At 43.8% G+C, this 17300-nt stretch overlaps 3 protein-coding genes across 6 annotated transcripts; 1 reads left to right on the top strand and 2 right to left on the bottom strand.

The window, feature by feature from the left end:
* The first annotated feature begins 325 nt into the window (after positions 1-325).
* LOC123102313 (auxin-responsive protein IAA30) lies at positions 326-4185 on the top strand. The gene is made up of 5 exons (XM_044523619.1): positions 326-851; positions 2191-2393; positions 3267-3399; positions 3534-3595; positions 3715-4185. Exons 1-5 carry the CDS (start codon positions 526-528, stop codon positions 3750-3752), a joined length of 762 nt encoding a protein of 253 aa, XP_044379554.1. The 5' UTR covers positions 326-525; the 3' UTR covers positions 3753-4185.
* A 1150-nt stretch (positions 4186-5335) lies between these two features.
* Positions 5336-11542, bottom strand: LOC123102312 (putative uridine kinase C227.14). Of its 3 annotated transcripts, none has more exons than XR_006448897.1 (13): positions 11236-11542; positions 10680-10837; positions 10557-10600; positions 9602-9679; positions 8794-8986; positions 8694-8724; positions 8555-8613; positions 8404-8477; positions 7930-8016; positions 7666-7764; positions 7584-7595; positions 7090-7215; positions 5336-5717 (listed from the first exon to the last, which is right to left on the bottom strand). XR_006448897.1 is itself a non-coding variant. In XM_044523617.1 (13 exons), exons 1-12 carry the CDS (start codon positions 11324-11326, stop codon positions 7129-7131), a joined length of 993 nt encoding a protein of 330 aa, XP_044379552.1. In that variant the 5' UTR covers positions 11327-11541; the 3' UTR covers positions 5336-5717; positions 7090-7128. The 3 variants fall into 3 exon arrangements, 2 of the variants coding, with proteins under 2 accessions (XP_044379552.1, XP_044379553.1); XM_044523617.1 differs by having other exon boundaries at positions 7584-7612; positions 7703-7764; positions 11236-11541; XM_044523618.1 differs by having other exon boundaries at positions 7584-7612; positions 7703-7764; positions 10680-10807; positions 11236-11504.
* A 196-nt stretch (positions 11543-11738) lies between these two features.
* On the bottom strand, positions 11739-16565 carry LOC123102311 (F-box/LRR-repeat protein 17). 2 transcript variants are annotated; one of them, XM_044523616.1, is made up of 11 exons: positions 15773-16565; positions 14531-14632; positions 13912-14056; positions 13646-13830; positions 13407-13511; positions 13204-13301; positions 12853-13091; positions 12688-12754; positions 12495-12580; positions 12237-12335; positions 11739-12108 (listed from the first exon to the last, which is right to left on the bottom strand). In XM_044523616.1, the coding sequence occupies exons 1-11, from the start codon at positions 16378-16380 to the stop codon at positions 12049-12051; spliced, it is 1794 nt and encodes a 597-aa protein (XP_044379551.1). In that variant the 5' UTR covers positions 16381-16565; the 3' UTR covers positions 11739-12048. The 2 variants fall into 2 exon arrangements, with proteins under 2 accessions (XP_044379551.1, XP_044379550.1); XM_044523615.1 differs by having other exon boundaries at positions 11739-12111; positions 15773-16559.
* Between the last annotated feature and the right edge of the window lie 735 nt (positions 16566-17300).

Below are 17300 nucleotides of genomic sequence, written 5' to 3'. Positions count from 1 at the left end.
CTGGCATTGTATTGTGGATCATGGTAATCTAGTTAATTTTAACCAGTAGTTTTTCTATGCGTTATAGTATCTTATTTGTCTAATCATCAGTTAATTTTTAAATTTTATATATATTCTCCACCACAATTATAAACTAAGTTGGCATATAATACTCCATCAACTACAAACCGAGTCTAAGGCGCCTAAACAAATGAATAGCTGTAGAGAACAAATCGAAAATATTAGCAGAGGGGCTAGGCGCAAAAGAGGCTGGCCATGCATTATCATGGCCCTATTATTCTACACGCCCACACCAACACCCTCGCTGCCATTATTATTTCTGCCTGCCCCCCTCCCCTCCTCTGCCTCTCTCTTTATCTATTTCCATCCGCATTTGCATCGCTCGCCTTCCGCATTGCAGCCTCTCAAAACAGCCAAACCGAACCCCGAAAGCTCGCCAAGAAACGCAGAAACGAGCGAAGCAAACCAAGCAGCAGCAGCAGCAGCAGAGGAAGAAGGAGAAGCGAGGAGCTGAGCCGGCTAGCAATGGCGGCGGACCTGGGCTTCGAGGCGACCGAGCTCCGGCTCGGCCTGCCCGGCGGCGGCGGCGAGGGGGAGGCCAGGAGCTCCTCCGGCAAGAGGGGCTTCGCCGAGACCATCGACCTGAAGCTGAAGCTGGAGCCGGCCGGCGAGGAGGCGCCGGCCGAGGAGGATCGGGCCGACGTGGCCGTGGTCGCGGCCGCGGCGGCGGAGAACCAGGAGGAGACGGCGACGGACGCCGGCGCGGGGAAGATGAAGAGGTCGCCGAGCCAGAGCAGCGTCGTCACCTCCGCCGCGCTGCCCGACCCCGCCGAGAAGCCCCGCGCGCCCAAGTACGTGCATCTCCATCTCTATCTCCACTCCACCCACCTTTCTGCTACGCTCTGCTCTGCATGCTCACGCATGCAGCTCAGCTCACCTCTGCTCGTCTTCCTCGTGTATTGTAGGCTCTTCGTAACGCAAGCTTTCAAAAAAAATCCCATCAAAACGCCAGCCTAACTAACTCCTTTGCGAGCAAAACCAACTTGATTAACGGGCAGTTAACGGCATGAATCGCTCTGCTTCTCTCGCCACGATCGATCTAGCTTGTACTCCCTCCGTTCCTAAATACTTGTCTTTCTAGGCATTTCAACAAGTGACTACATACGGAGCAAAATGAATGAAAAATGAATGAATCTACACTCTAAAATATGTTTACATATATCCGTATGTAGTAGTCATTTGAAATGTCTAGAAAGACATATTTAGGAACGGAGGGAGTACTGAGTAGTCCATGCATGTTTGGTGATCATCTCAGATCGAGCACTGATCATGGAAGAGAGAGGAGATGATGGGTGAGATGAGATCTAGGGAGAGATTCATCCATCCATCTCCATCTGCGGCAGCAGTGGCAGTGGCCAGCAGAGAGACAGCAGCATGTTACGTGTGGGGCAGTGGGGGACAGTGCCTAGTGCCGACACGATAAAAGAAAGCCACGCACACTGCACTCCACTGCACTGCTGCCCCTCCCTCCTCTCGCACGGTTTACTTTTTTTGTCCACGTCGCCATCATCCCCATATCACTCGTATCCTGTCCTCACGCTACAATGCCATGGAGGAGAAAGATAATAGATTGCCATATTGCCCATACTGCCCCTTCCTTCCCGGCCATGGCATGCACTGTATCAAGATATGGCATGGCCCCACCTTGTTGGGTTCGGCGTTCTAGATCTATCTGCACCCCTTGTCCTCATCTCCTCCCTCCTTGTACAAATCAGGCTCAAACTTATTACATTCTATATATATTCTGTGTTACTTTAGACCTTTAGTAGATATATATAGTATGAAGAAGAAAATGGTAGGTAAAAAGTAACCATATGCAGTAGTTTTTGTTTTTATTCATCTGAGTAAACAGTTGAAGATGTGCTGTGGAGATGTATGTGCATATATGTGCCATGTGTGGATAACAGAAACGAGAGGACAAAGGTTGCATGCATGTCATGCGTTGCCACACAAGTTTTCGTTTGATAGAAGAGTGAAGAGAAGGGGGAACAAAATGGATCTGAATTTTTATATATTTGCACCTCATGGATCATGAAAGAACTCGTGCATGTATGTATGTATGTATGTATGTTAGTTTAACATAACATGTTTAAAACTAACCAAATCGTTTGGGCGGTCAATTTTATCCAGGGCGCAGGTGGTGGGGTGGCCTCCGGTCCGGTCGTTCCGGAAGAACATCCTGGCGGAGAAGTCGTCGCCGGCGGCGGCAGCTGCGTTCGTCAAGGTGAGCATGGACGGCGCGCCCTACCTGCGCAAGGTGGACCTCAACATGTACAAGACCTACCAGGACCTCTCCAAGGCCCTCGAGAAGATGTTCAGCTCCTTCACCATCGGTATGCATGCTTCTTCTCTACATATCTCTAACACAATACTAGAGCAGCCGCAACATTTTCATTTATAACTAGCCTATATATTTCTACGCTCTTGGCCTGTTCGGAACACCGAAATTTCACATGAGCGCATATATATGTGTGTAAAAAAATATTAAAAAATGTGCATATTAGACTGCTGAATTTTCTAAAACTGTGTTTCCTAAACCCTAGTCCCGTTTATTTATAACAAGATTGCTATTCTATCTAGCTTTTGTTTTCTATCTAGTATCTAGCTGTAGTGTTCCTGAACTTTTATACACAAAAAAAGATCACAACATATTTATAAAGTTACTGGCTATATATGGTACATGCATGCATGACTTGTGTATATGATTGCACTTCCATTTGCATGTGTGGTGGTGGTCACCATGTGGTTTTGCCAGGGGTGCATGATTTGCGTCGATCCTATTCCTTGGTAGGTGTCTTCCCTGTCTGTGGCATAATGTCCTTGTCTCTCTACCATATGTACACACAGCTAGCAAGCTCATGATCATGGCATCTGCTCACTCAGCTAGCTATCTTTGGCTGGTTCATGATTAGCATGAGTCGTTGTAACTTGATACCCAGTAAGCAATAATCCAACATGTTGGAGCGTGCATCTTAAAAAAAGATGCAACCAATGGTTGGTTTCCCAAAACAACAATTATTGGTTTTTCTCTGTTGTGGTGATTGTAGATTTGTGTTCCGTTGATTTGATACGGAACTTTATTCGGCACTTCCCGCTGTTAATTAGACCATAACAACTGCTCTGAACTAGCACTATGTATTTCCCGAGTTACTGTTAATGCTCTGGAATTAGATATTAATCCCAGTGTACGTGTTGTCACACTTCAGGAAACTGTGGAACTCCAGGGATGAACGGCATGAACGAGAGCAAGCTGATGGATCTGCTCAATGGATCCGAGTATGTTCCGACGTACGAGGACAAGGACGGCGACTGGATGCTCGTTGGCGACGTCCCGTGGGAGTGAGTGCTGCATCCTTGATTCTCCATATGCATAATTCTCCATTTGTGTACTTAATTTCAAACATCTGAAGTGCTACTTTGAATCTTTGATGAGTACCGGTCTGATCTAACGCTCCATTTTTCTAAAATTTCAGGATGTTCGTCGAGTCGTGCAAGCGCCTTCGGATAATGAAGGGATCAGAAGCTATTGGCCTTGGTCAGTAGATCTCCCTTAAGTTTCAGATCAGCAGATGAAATGCTTTTTTCTTTCTAGAGGTTTTGTTAAGATTTGGGCCGACTTTTGTTTTGATTGTGAATTGTTTTGAATTGTTTCAGCACCAAGGGCAATGGAGAAATGCAAGAACAGGAGCTGAGGAGAGGATGCACTAAATGTTATGCAAGAATCAAAATACCTATAACCTTGCTTGCTCATCCCTGTATCATATTCTCTGTCCTAAGTCTAAGTCTGTATCTCCTGATCAGTGAAGTCATTTTGGTTTGTGATCTTCTCTTTTCCAGTCAGTCAGTCCCAAGTCTCATCTTGTTATATACATAAGAAAGAAGAAGCCAAGAACATGTGAGATGTATCTGTACCTGTCTGCCACATAATTGTGTCTTCTCTTTTTTGCTCTGCTTGTTCTTCCTTTTTTTTCCCTCTCTTCTTATGTCTCTTCTTGGCACAAAATGCAAAGGCGCCCTATTTTTCCTCTTGCGGTTTGTCCATCAAAAGTTGTTTAATTATCAGCATGGTGTATCAACAAAACAAATATTTATTGCAAGGTGTTAAATGTTAATTGTATTGTGTTATGAGTTTGCATTGTGCTTCCTTTTGACATGATTCATTCTGGTGTTGTGAACTTATAATGGTGTTCCACTGAAGAATCATGAGAGGATTCGATGGTAGAATAGAGATGCTTTGTTCTGTGGTGCATTGTCGACATACAAATCAATGTGTGTGTCAACTTGGCTGTCCATGTTTCTTTAGACTTGGAGCCAACTGGGAGGGGAGGGATGCACAGAGGCATCCCATGTGCACACTTGATTTTCATATGCCAATCACTAGCTCTCACCAGTATTATGAGGCATCACACTTTGCTGCATCTTTTGCTGTCATGTACTATTATTATACATGCCATTGTTTGGTGCATTGTGCCCTGTGTCATGATAAAGGGTGCAGGGTTGGACAAAGTTGAGCTGTCCTTTCCCTGTTTTCTAGAGAAGGCCAACAAAAGAAAAACATGAAGTGCTGGAGGGTGTTGCCATGATTTCTGGGAACTTTCAGCTGTACCTTCCTAGCCATGAGTATCTCCCCCAACTAAAGGTGACTTTGCATGTTAGATTAAGCAAAACATATTTCCCTTTGGAGATCATGTCCCCTGGTAATGATGCCAGCCTTGAGTCTTTTCAAGTGCACATTGTCCTCCTCTCAAGGCAATCTTGTGTTGCTTCCACCAAGAAATTGCTCAGTTAAAAGTGGTCACTACGGATATTATTGTTTCTTACCGGCCATGGGTCGTCTTTTGAGCAAATAGATAGTTTGTCTCTTAAGGTTGCAACATACAAGATGTTTAGCATCCATCAACAGTTTACCATCAGAGCATGAATTGCGTCCATGCTGGCATTTTAGACCAAAGCTTTACGGATTCGGAACTGTGCGAACAAAACTGCTGAAATAAATAATATTATTAGATAAATGCTGCAAGACTATCTCTTATCAGTAGAATAAACAGAAATTATTCGATTATTCCTCAACTGTGCATCAAGAACAAACTGGTGGAGGAATAGATTATACATGTACACAGATCACCATGGATGGAAACAAGCAGTTATCTTATTGTTTCCTCCAAGCCATGGATCATCTTTTGATTAACTGGATAGATTGTCTCTTAAGGTTGCAACTTATACACAACCTATTGCATCAACAATTTACCATCAACACATGAACTGAAGTTCCAGATTTGCAAACTACAGCCATTTATTATCACTGTAGCTTTATGGATTCAGAACTGTATACAAACAGGAATGTTACAAATAGGAATGTTAAAATAAAATGATATAATGATTAGATACTTGAAGAGTGTCATTTATTGAGTTCTTCCTCAAGAACAAATTGATGGGGGCATACCTTATTCTATGCGCTAAATCAACACGGATGGAAACAGCCAGCTGACTTATTCTATGTACAAACATCGCCATAGGGCAACTATTATTACCGAAAATCAAAATTGCCATCAGAAACATGGGGTCTAGCTTGAGTAGTCCATCAATCTGATCACAAGATCTGCAGTCCTTTTTGACTCCATGATAAGCCCAGCATTCGGGCGGTCATTGTACGAAATCTGATTCATAAGAAAAAATTTGAGACCGTAAGGAGTTGTAGTGTTCAGAAACTCTATGATTAGAAACATGAAAAAAAAGGGTCGCGCTAACTGCCACACGTGTGGCAGTAAGGGAGACGCACCACACGTCTCTAATGTAAACAGATTGCCACGTCATCGCATGCATGTAGGAATCTTTTTGGATTTTCAGTTTTTAAAATGTTTTATCTCTTAAACGAAAAATCCGATTGAAAATCCGTTTTCACCATTAAATCCCTCGCGATGAGATATTCGAAACTAGATCCCATGTTGATATGTTTTGATGAAATTTTTTTGGGATTAAAAGTTGTCATGTCTATTGCATATGAATTGCCATGATGTTTACACTAAAGTTGCCATGATATGTTTCAGCTATTTTCTTCTACATTTAAATATAAATTTTGACATTTATAAAGCGGGGAATTAAGAAACTAGACTTGCCATGAACCATAAACTAAAATTGCCATGATACATGCACGTAAAATTGCCATGGTTCATACAAAAAATAATTTTCATGGTCAAAGTACTGGAGCTGCCATCATCAAAATACTAAAATTGCCATGATCTACAAACTAAAATTGCCACATGGCAACTTTAGTTTAAGCCCTATGGCAACTGCAGTGTAAACATAGTGGCAACTTCTGGCAAAAAAAAATTCGTCGAAACATATCAACATGGGGTCTAGTTTTGAAGATCTCGTCGAGACGGATTTAATGGTGAAAACGGATTTTTAGTTCGCTTTTTATTTAGGAGATACAACATTTTTAAGCCGAAAACCAAAAAAAAATTCTACTGATGTCATCTATTCATACGTGGCAAAATGAGTGGTGATGGAGGCGTGTGGGCGATGTGCAAACGCCCACACGTGTAGGCGTTAACATTTCCGGAAAAAAATGACTTCATTGAACCGAAAATGTCCCTACTGAATAGCTACTTGTGTAGGTTTTCCTGGGGTATAACAATATAATAAAATAATCCTACAAAACAGGCAACACAAACGAACTGAAGTTCTGAATCAGTTGCCCTATGGTGAAGGATCATCTTTTGATTAACTAGGTAACTCATCTCTTAAGGTTGCAACTTATACACAACCTACTGCATCAACAAACTACCATCAACACATGAACTGAAGTTCCAGATTTGCAAACTACAACCATTTATTATCACTGAAGCTTTATGGATTCAGAACTGTACAGACAGAAATATTAAAATAAAATGATGTCGTTTATTGAGTTATTCCTCGAGAACAAATTGATGGGGGAATACCTTATTCTATGCACTAAATCACCACGGATGGAAACAGCCAGCTGACTTATTCTATGTACAAACATCGGCATAGGGCAAGAATTATTACCGAAAATCAAAATTGCCATCAGAAACATGGGGTCTAGCTTCAGTAGTCCACCGATCTGATTACAAGATCTGCAGCCTTTTTTGACTCCATGATAAGCTCAGCATTCGGCCGGTCATTGTATGAAATCTGATTCACAAGACAAATTTTGAGACGGTAAGAAGTTGTAGTGTTCAGAAACTCTGCGATTAGAAGCATGAAAAAATATGTCTTCGTTCAACAGAGATGGCATATGCTTAACCGAAAATGTCCTACGGAATAGCTACTTATGTAGGTTTTCCTATATGGTATAACAATATAATCAAATAATCCTACAAACAAGCAACACAAATGAACCATTTTGGCATTAATTGTTTATTAGATGAAATATGCAAGTCTAAGCTAATGCACAGGTTATAAAGTCAACATAAGACACTGAATGAGCGTTTTATGTGGCTGTATGTAAGGAGCATATGCTTGTTCTTGTGTGAGAGGCAAGAATGGAGGATGATAATTACCCGCCATGCTGCTACATCTGGCTCTTTCCCTGGCAAACAGTAACAGGGCAGAAAATGGAATTAGATGCATAAATGATAGTGCATCTCAAAGGAGCAAAGCAATCGTGGATGAGGCAAACCTGTGCCAATATGCCTCTGGAGCACTCTTTGCATGGAGACATCAATGTCAATGTCAATGAACCTGAGACGATAAAGTTTGGCCATTAGAAACACAATTTATCCCTTTTGAGATGAACAAACAAGGGTGTATTGTGTTACATGAAACTGAAGAGCTACATAGACTTGGTATTCATGATTGATAAAATTGTATTTCTCTCACATATGGTTGTGAAACCTGCATACTCACCATTTCTCATCGAACATGTCTCTAATTTCCCTCCAAAAATCTTCTTCCAGTAATAAATAATTCCCCTCGACGATCACTATTTTGTGCCTGACAAAATCATAGTAAGTAGCAAAAAGCATGGGTCAAGCACCATCTGTATCACGGTAATGTAGCGAAACTGTGGAGAAGTTATGACAGTTGTAGGGTCTATTCTCGTCGAAACTACAGAAGTGGAAATAGCGAGGTTAACTTCTGATGAAGATTAATAGCAGAACAATCACATGCCGTCATAGGTTAGGACACTGCTTCAAATAAAATAAGCTTAGGACATTGCAATGTTATATAGCAGAAAGGACATGCAAAAGTCAAGTTGCTGTAAAAGGTACTACAGTCGGTAGTTCAGCACCATTAATTACTGTGAATAATCTGGGCAGGTTTTACATTCCAATTAAGTCAGCTAAGAAACATGTCCATATACTCTGCAAAATAACTTACTGCGGCTTTACAAATATGTCATTCTCGACTGGGTCACCAACACCATGATCAAATGATGGAGCATAGACTGACCCCTATGAACCAAGATGTTAGCTCGAAAATATTTACTGCTGCAGAATTCATATAATTTGACAATGAAATTAGTAAATACCTCTTCCTTTAGGGTCTGTAGGCATTTCAGAAAAAGTGATGGATTGAATGTCCATGGTGCTAAATTTAACAAATCAAATGTCAGTACTTTGTGAAAACAATATTTTATTAAAACATATCAAGCGGAGAACCCTTCTCACTTCCTCTTCTTGCATGTGCTTCTTTTGGATCCTAAAAGCACCATTGTGTCAATAACTTTAGAAGAAAAATAGAAAATGGATTTCTCAACAGAGAACAAACCTTCATTGCATCAAGCTGGGATCGATAAAGGTGGAAACCATCCATGGGAAGCATTGTCGCAATATCTTCATTTGAATTCAGTGAACTATCTTTTGTATGCTTCTGAGACCAACGCATATTGACGCGTCGAACCACTTCAGAGGCAACAGTAGACTTGCCTGCACCAGGTGGGCCAGCCAGACCAACAATATATCTGTTCAATATTTGCGAGTGGTATTATTAAGTGGATCAGCAGAGTTGCGATTCAATAATTTCTATCAGGAGAGCTAACATAAGCTATTGTTCCAGTAATTTCATCAGATTTTCTTCGTTTACCATCTTAATTGTTAAATATAGCAGTTGCCCCAAAAAAGGGAAATGGGAGGAGAAATAAAGGGAGAGGAGGACAAGCTACATTGATAAGGTTCATTTTTATGCTTTGAATAACAAATGGATAAAGATGCCTTGTTTTCAATGATATCCACATCTTAAAGATCCACTGTATTTCAGACTCAACATGTTTGTCTGACTAGGTGCTTGTAAGGTACTGTATTTAACAGGAAGAAACTGCAGACAGTTCTTGTATAGCATTGGACCAAAAATACTGTGTTCAGTTAACCAGCTCCTGTTTGACTCTAAAATAGGTTGGACCAAAATATTATGTTTCTGTTTGCTTCTAATGGCGAACAGATAACAGTGTATACTTATTGATAAAAATGTTAAGAATCGATATTCTACGGCAGAAGAAACATATAAATAATACAGGTACAAACTGTTGCGACGGAAATAATTCACTACGTACCCAACAGCATTTCTAAAAACAGCTTACTTTGAATCAAGATTATCGATACTCTTGAAGACAGAAAGAATGTGCTCAGCCAAAGAATCATATACTTCCTCCATTGACCTTCAAGTTTAAAATTAGAGGAACTTTTGTTAGCATCTCAAGTCATGCGATGCAACTCAACCATTGTTACTCAAAATTGAAAAGATGTACCACCATGTAGCTACTCTAGATATAATCCAGTTTAAATTACTGCTGAAAAAAGGTGAGACAATCACAGCATATTAACACATCCTGGTAGTTTTCCCCTTTTTAAACATGAAAAATGTGCACTGACTGATGCAGTAAATAGCAAAACTAGCTCCCCTTCTTGTGGTTGCGGTTCCGACCAACGTTTGATTTCCATTTCTTCAGATCCTGATCCGGTGGCTACGGGATTGCTCAGACTCGGGCCGGGGCAAAATCCCTGCTTGGCTTGCCGATGCTGGCAGCGGCGACGCTTGCAAGTTGCGAGTGATGTTCCCTCCTTGGAGGCACTGCCATGGCCTCTATATGTGCTCCTCTTTGAGCACCGGGGGAAACCCTAGGTCCAACTCTTTGGATCGGACGGCGACGACGCCACAGCGTCATTCTCCTTCTTGAAGGCGTCGTCTTGTTTGCTCGCGGCATCCCTGGTGTTGGTTTTGGAGATGTTGGATGTCAAGTTGGTTCAGGCTGCCTCTCAAGGCATAGGCTTCCGGGGCGCTATATATGGCTTCGACGGTGCTTCCCCCATGTCTTCCGCCTCCGGCTAGGCTGGGTCCTGCAGCCCACTTGGCGATCTCCAGACGCTCTTGGTGGCGGCACGTTAATAACAACTTATATGTAGTTCTTATGTTCTGCTAGATTTGCCCTCAAATATAACTTTTGGGGGATGTGCTAGACCAACTTGTTAAATCAAATAGGCCAATTCTGACGATGTGGTGATTGTTTTCCTTCATAAATGACACTTGCAACTTACTTGGCTTCTATCTGTGGAGCTCCTTGTCTCTGATAGCATGTAACCTGGAAAGAGATGTTGGAATCAAACATAGCAAAAAAAAACACGCATGATAGAACTGTGTGAGAAGAAAAGGCTGCTCACATTGTGTTTCTTCTTCCATGTAGCCCGAGTAACTGGCTGAGGAAATGCAGGCTGAATGCTCACACTCAGTGAAGGCATCGCCTTGGTCACTTTGCTTCTCACGGCAAAACTCCTACAAGATATGTATCCTGAAGAGGCAGGGACATTGCGCCTTTGAGCTGTTCAGCAAAGACAGATAAGAGAAATAGATACTCCCTCAACTTTGTACTGAACCAGTGACAAGTAGTAATATGGATCGAAGTAGCACATTCGTGTTTTTTGGAAATAAAATAGAATCAACAGGTAACTAGTATGTCGTGATTTTTTATCACTAAAAATGGATAATAATCCAGCCTGACTGCAGGTCGGTCAGTCGTGCAGGATAATCGGAGACATGGTTTGTAGAATCAGTCTACGAATCAGCCGCCGCCTACAATTCAACCGTATGCAGAGCAAAGCCTCGCCGGCGATCCCCTAATCGAAACCGGCGCCGGGGACGAAGCAGTAAATCGCGGGGCCGAACCACCCTACCTGCTAGCCGGGAAGATGGGAAAGAGAAGGGGGATAGATCACTTACGAGGCGAGGCGAGCCAGGGAAGATCAGCCGGCGGCCGGAGCAGCCGCGCCTGAGCCGCCGTGGGGCAGGCGATGGAACCCGACAACTCCATGGCTCCTCTTTGGATCGAGGAGCGCGTGCTGTTCTTCCAGAGTGAGATTAAGCGACAAAAACGCTGCAGTTGGTTAGACTGGATTATCCAGAGGATTAAGTAAGGATCAGAATCTTTTCATTCCTATCCGATTCAACTCTGCTCGGTTCCGATTCAGAAAGGGAGTGAATTTCTTTCAGGAAAAATAATAATAAAATAAAACAAAAAGAGCAGGTGGAACTTCCCATCTGGGCCCCTCATACTAATCTCCAATGCAAGTGCATCCCCAGGACCCGACTGTAAAATTGCCCCAGCTGCCAGCTCACACTGGGAAATCTACACCAGACAGTATGCACTTGCAGGCTTACAGTTACAGCAGCATCCATTTGGAAACAAGAGATTAAACAAATCAGTAGGAACATGACAAAAATAATACATGGACACACCAATAAATATTTAATTTATGTCAAGATTATTTTCCAGGATGAACCAAGGGTGCTAGGCATACACTACACCATGCCCTTATTGTCCAACAGAAGAATTCAGCAGGGAAGAAACAAATGAGATTTTTTCAGAGAAACAAGAACGGTAGAGTTTACTACAACACCAGTAGGCTCAGATTATGTGCCCTCAGCCAGCCTTACAACATCACAGCCTAACTAATCTTCCTTTTCCTGTGCCCCCCTAGGTTGTTGGACTGCTAGCTATTCGGCTGGCTCTGCAAGTGACTGCCTTGCTTCAGCTCAGATGTGCACGGCGCACTGGCTTCGCCGCGACTCGCCGCACCATTTCTCGTCCTCAAACTGCTGAAAAGGGTTCACAGTTATGGAATGTGAGTGATCAGAGTACACAGAGAGCAATGAATCAACACTGCGTAAAGACGTGGGTGTGGATTGGGGAGTGTTGCGGCATTGCAGGTGCAGTTCAATACCTGTTCTGGCATGAACTGAGGGACTTGCACCCGCTTCGAGCCATCAGCAAGGCGCTTGCAAGGCATGCGAGGCTCTCCTGCTGCAAACTCATTCAGAACCTGGCAAAATTTAGAGTGGCAACTCGTTTAGAAACAGGAACATAAGATTATGGCAAGGCTGCCCCCTGCTACGTGCAGGAGCTCAGGCACAAGTTGGCAATTAATGTTGCAACAGCTAAGGTTTTTCTTATCACACGGGTGGTTGAAAATCAGCAGTACCTGGTTTCTGATTGCTCCGATCAACATGTCACGGCATCCAGTGACATGAACATCTTTCAAGCTTGGACACTGAAGAAGCAACCGTTCTGCAGAATGTTTCATAGGCTGTAAATACTCATGCACTAACCATTTATAAGTTTGGACACTGAAGAGGCATCCAATTCAGTACCAAACAAGAATGAGGATGTCACACCTGGATTCAGATTTATGCAAGAGTTGAGGTTCAGATCACTCAGCTCTGGACAATTTACATATAGGGCCTGTCATAGATGAAGAGAACAGTAGTAAGAACATAGCTTCACTGTGTACACAGACCGGAATACAAATAAATTAGCAATCATGAATTTTGAGCACTTACATCTATTGCAGAACAGCCCCATAGACTAAGTTTTTTCAGATTAGCATGCTTTATAATCAACTTTTGGTAAGTTGGTTGCTGCTTCCTTGTGACCTGTAGTTTTGAGCAAAACCTAATCCCCCCATTGAGATCACCAAAGTATGATCGGGGTGCTTCGGGCTGCACATTAGCACATAAGCTCTTGCCGCAGTCCATGAGCTGAAGAAGTGGCAACTGCACTGCGGCCACCTGGACCCCACCTACAGATCACATAAACAGGAAAAGCTTTAGATATTTGCAGCTATGGGCAATGTGATATTTCTGAAATCACTGGAACAAAGGAACACAAGCAATGTGAAGGTTCAAGCTTACATGAGGTGATATTTGGGCACATAGCAAGCAGCAGCCTGGTTAGGGTATCAGGGAATGCCTTGCTGATCATCCCAAGCCCATTATCAGTGATACAAGATCTGGAGATTTAAGTATCATGTGTTGGTTTAGGCTTTATTTTGCATGACTGTAGAAAACAAAATATCATCTCCAAACCATTAGGCTTCGTAAAAACCAGCACATACCCGCTTAAATCAAGCAACTCCAAGCTTGTAAAAGAACGAACAATAGATGCAACAGCTGCATCTGTTATTTTTTTACCTAGAAGCAAGGACAGCATGCACAAGCCCCTGATGAAACAAGAAAAAAAATGTATAAGGTGGTTGAAATGAAATAAGCAAGAATAATATTAAAAGTTCAGTCCAGCACAATTCCTGAAATTTGATCAACAATCCATTTGGACTATAGCAATATGTGAATTTACCTGAGATTAGCACTCCCAAGAGCAAACACAGCTTCATTGCACAAGTGAATTGAGGATATGTGCAATTTTCTCAAATTCAAGCAGGTGCGGCCCAGACTATCCATCATACTAATCAGATCGGTAGAATCATTATCTTGTTGGGAAAAAATCAGTGAGAGCTCACTCAAATTAGGACAGTTTATGACCTGTAAGAAATTAACAACATAATCAATTTATAAAACAGCATACCAAAATAACTCAACAATTATAAAAGTTTGCCAACTTACATATTTTGTGATGGAAGAGAGATCTGATAGCCAAAGGGTTGAAAGGCTTGTAGAGTTTATATTAAGAAAACCAAGACCACTACAGCGATCTACTTTAAGAACTGTCAGAGACTTCTTCTCCGAAATAAATCTAGTAAGCTCATCCCTGTTTAAACAAACAAGTGTTGGTTAAAAAATCACTTGGTCTTGTAATTTAACATCTAATCTATCCATAAACTGTCCTGTGTAAGTTATTTTTAAGATCATGTAAATGGTGACAATGCACAGCATAGTAAGGCAGCATATTGCAGCATGAAACAACATTCTGAACAGTAAGCAACTTCAAGCAATAATAGTAAACAGTTTGGTATCCTGTGTAAATTATTTTTAAGATCATGTAAATGGTGACAATGCACAGCATAGTAAGGCAGCATATTGCAGCATGAAACAACATTCTGAACAGTAAGCATCTTCAAGCAATAATAGTAAACAGTTTGGTATTTTGGTAGTGCACATTTGTGAATGTGTGTATCATTTACACTAAAGATACAACATTAGAAATCATAGATTTCAGAGGACTAAATGCATGGAAAGATAGAATTTCACAGGATTTGTGATTTAGGGATGATGTTCAACGTACCCGGTCATCCGGTTGACTGCACTATCAGCCATGCTTATCTCCAGAGATTGCATGTTTGGGCAGGAAAATGCAAGGCATGCAAGCATTGTGGCATCAACATCACTGCATCAAATGTCCAAAGGAACATGTTAATTAGAATATACCTCTCAGTCAAGAAACTGAATGGAACTTTCTGGCCAAAAAATAGGTTGGAACATGTGTGATCTAATCATGACTAAAGTCCCCATAGAACTAGATCAAGTTAACGACCTTGTTGCAAGAAGAACCATACTTGCTTTTCTGACACTATTTGAAACTAAATCAGGGCTATGCATTTGCTGATTTCATTCAGTATGACAAAAGTAAGCAAAGTTTCTAACTAAGTGCAAGGTTCAGAGGGAAAAAAAGATCTGCCTACTGATTCTCCTGCTCTGCATAAAGAACCGATAAAATCCCCTGAGGTCACAGGATCAGGAAATATTTTCTCCCAACAAAAATCTATGACAAAACTAACCAGAATTATACGTTTACTTGCACAAATTGCAGGGCAAGAAACTGAGCTAGGCAGGCATTATGCATCAAAGATACCACGAAAAAAAAACTTGTGCCCACTTGCACTAACAATGAAATATTCAGCATATTGCTGATCTAGCATTGGGCACGCATTATGCATCAAAGCTAGCATGAACTCTCAGTCACAGATCAAGTCAGGCACTGATCAGGGATCCATATAACGATCTCACAGCACCATGACTAGATGTACCACCAAGAAAATCGCATCAAAGAAGCAGATCGGGTTCGCCACAACAGATCCATTTCTAAAAAGCAGATAAGGTTCGCCACAGCAAGTCCATTTCTAAAAGGCAGATAAGGTTCGCCACAGCAAGTCTTTTTCTAAAAAGCAGATCAGGTTCGCCACAGCTTGTCCATTTCTAAAAAAGCAGATCAGGTTCGCCACAGCTTGTCCATTTCCAATATCTACCATGTCTAAATACCTTTCTTCGTGGAGAATTGCTTGTGTATAGATTCCGATCGGCGCCGATCAAGGGTCCACAACGAGGTGAGATCTCACGGCGCCAGATCGGATCACACATTGGCAAATTGGGCGTAGATCGGGCGTGTTCATCCGTTAGTCCGTCTAAGCGATGGTGAATTAAGCAAGAACGTTCTGTCCGTCGTCCCATTTCGACCAAGATTAGTTGGTTATAGAGATCTGCTCGTGGATCGGCCGGATCGGGTTCGTTTTTTGTGCATTTTCCTAACCTTTCCATGCGGAGCACGAGCCTGGACAGCGCGGGGCACCGCGGCAGCAGCGTCCCGATGGTGCTAACGCCGGCAGCGCGGAGGCGGAGCTCCTCGGCCCCCCACCAGACCCGCCTCGCGCAGTCACGCCACCCGCGGCTGACGGCCGCGGACGCCGCGACTGCCCTCGGGGCAAGCCGCCGGAGCACCTCAATGACCACCTCCCCCGGCACCCGCACGCCGGAGCCGACGGCCACCAACCCCGGCCTCCCGACACCGCCCGACTCCGGCTCCGAATCATCCACGTCCACCACATCCACCCTCGGCTTCTTCTCCGGGGGGCGGTGCGGGGCCGGATACGCCGCCGCCACCGGCATCACGTCCAGCGCGCCCGCCGCCGCCGCCTCGTCGAAGTGGAGCGCGCGCCTCGGCTTGTGCTCCGGGGCCGCCGCCGCCGTCCCAGCCCCGGCGGCAGGTGGGCCGGGGATGGAGCAGACGTGGCCCTTCTTGGGGAGCCCGCAGCGGCCGCAGTTGTAGCTGCCCCGCTTCTTGGCGACCGCCGGCAGCGCGGGGGCGGCGGCGGCGGCGTCAGGCGCGGGGACGACGGACACGGCGTCGGAGCTGGCCATGGGAGCGGAGATCTGGGGCTGGGGCTGGGGCTAGGATGGGATGGATGGGATTGGGTAGCCAGGGTAGGGTTTGATGGGGGGAGTGTGGAGAGGCGAGGAAATAGAGGGTGGGGCGAGACAGACAGGGCGGGAGAGGGGCGCGCGGTTGGCGCCATTTCTCTGGCGCGCGAGCTCTTTCTTCCCCTCTTTTTTCCATTTTTGGTTCGGTTTTTCGGCTTGGCGCCGCGCGCGGAGGCGGACGCGGGGGCTGGCTCGGGGGTTTTGGGTGGTTTGGGTTCTACGGCGGCGGCAGCTGCATGTGTGCGGGCCGAGTCAGACTCGATCGGATCGGAGCGCCCCGTGGGCTCGGTCTTTGGCTGCGTGCGGTGCGGACGGGGTTTTCCAGCTGGGCGGCTGGTGGTTCCCTCGTGGACCGAGTCCATGCCGGTACTGGGTGGTGAATATCTTCCGTATTCATGAGTGCAGATTACGCAATTTCATGAAAACGTGGTGAGCATTTATGGGGAGATTTCGCAGTTTTCACACTAGCATGGGGTTATTTCTTTTTTTGGGTAATGTATTTGTTGAAACGAACATCGGACACTGATGATATATTGCCCCCGGGGCAAGATATTACGTTGGACATGTCAGATATACTGGCATGTTGGCTGTGTTGGCTTGTATAGCTAGTGGACGTCACTGGTGATGTATTGCACCTCTCAAAGTGCATATAGGTCCATGACGGCCAGCAAGCATACCGGCTCAGTGTACTATTTTCCTTAAGAAGTATTGAACCGAACCAAGATAACAAAGGAAGACATTTAGCAGGACCGCAACACCATCTGACACCTAACGGAGTTATGGTTCCACCCAACCCTATGCTTGGAAATAGTTCATCATATTCTTCATTGCATCCACCCGATAATAAAGATCAAACTAAT

This window comes from Triticum aestivum, chromosome 5A (assembly GCF_018294505.1).
Source record: "Triticum aestivum cultivar Chinese Spring chromosome 5A, IWGSC CS RefSeq v2.1, whole genome shotgun sequence".
Lineage (NCBI taxonomy): Eukaryota > Viridiplantae > Streptophyta > Magnoliopsida > Poales > Poaceae > Triticum > Triticum aestivum.
The sequence above is the reverse complement of the archived record's forward strand: the minus strand, read 5'-3'. Positions and strand labels throughout refer to the sequence as shown.

Excerpts from the sequence above, each read along its gene's own strand:
- LOC123102312 (XM_044523617.1), bottom strand. The coding sequence starts at position 11,326 with ATGGAGTTGTCGGGTTCCATCGCCTGCCCCACGGCGGCTCAGGCGCGG. Across the intron at positions 9,680-10,556 it reads GCTCCACAGATAGAAGCCAA|GTCAATGGAGGAAGTATATG; the intron begins GTAAGTTGCAAG and ends TTAAACTTGAAG. Across the intron at positions 8,478-8,554 it reads TACAGACCCTAAAGGAAGAG|GGGTCAGTCTATGCTCCATC; the intron begins GTATTTACTAAT and ends CTTGGTTCATAG.
- LOC123102313 (XM_044523619.1), top strand. The coding sequence starts at position 526 with ATGGCGGCGGACCTGGGCTTCGAGGCGACCGAGCTCCGGCTCGGCCTG. Across the intron at positions 852-2,190 it reads GAGAAGCCCCGCGCGCCCAA|GGCGCAGGTGGTGGGGTGGC; the intron begins GTACGTGCATCT and ends AATTTTATCCAG. Across the intron at positions 3,596-3,714 it reads ATCAGAAGCTATTGGCCTTG|CACCAAGGGCAATGGAGAAA; the intron begins GTCAGTAGATCT and ends GAATTGTTTCAG.
- LOC123102311 (XM_044523615.1), bottom strand. The coding sequence starts at position 16,380 with ATGGCCAGCTCCGACGCCGTGTCCGTCGTCCCCGCGCCTGACGCCGCC. Across the intron at positions 13,092-13,203 it reads GTGCCCAAATATCACCTCAT|GTGGGGTCCAGGTGGCCGCA; the intron begins GTAAGCTTGAAC and ends TGTGATCTGTAG. Across the intron at positions 12,581-12,687 it reads TTGCATAAATCTGAATCCAG|AACGGTTGCTTCTTCAGTGT; the intron begins GTGTGACATCCT and ends AACATTCTGCAG.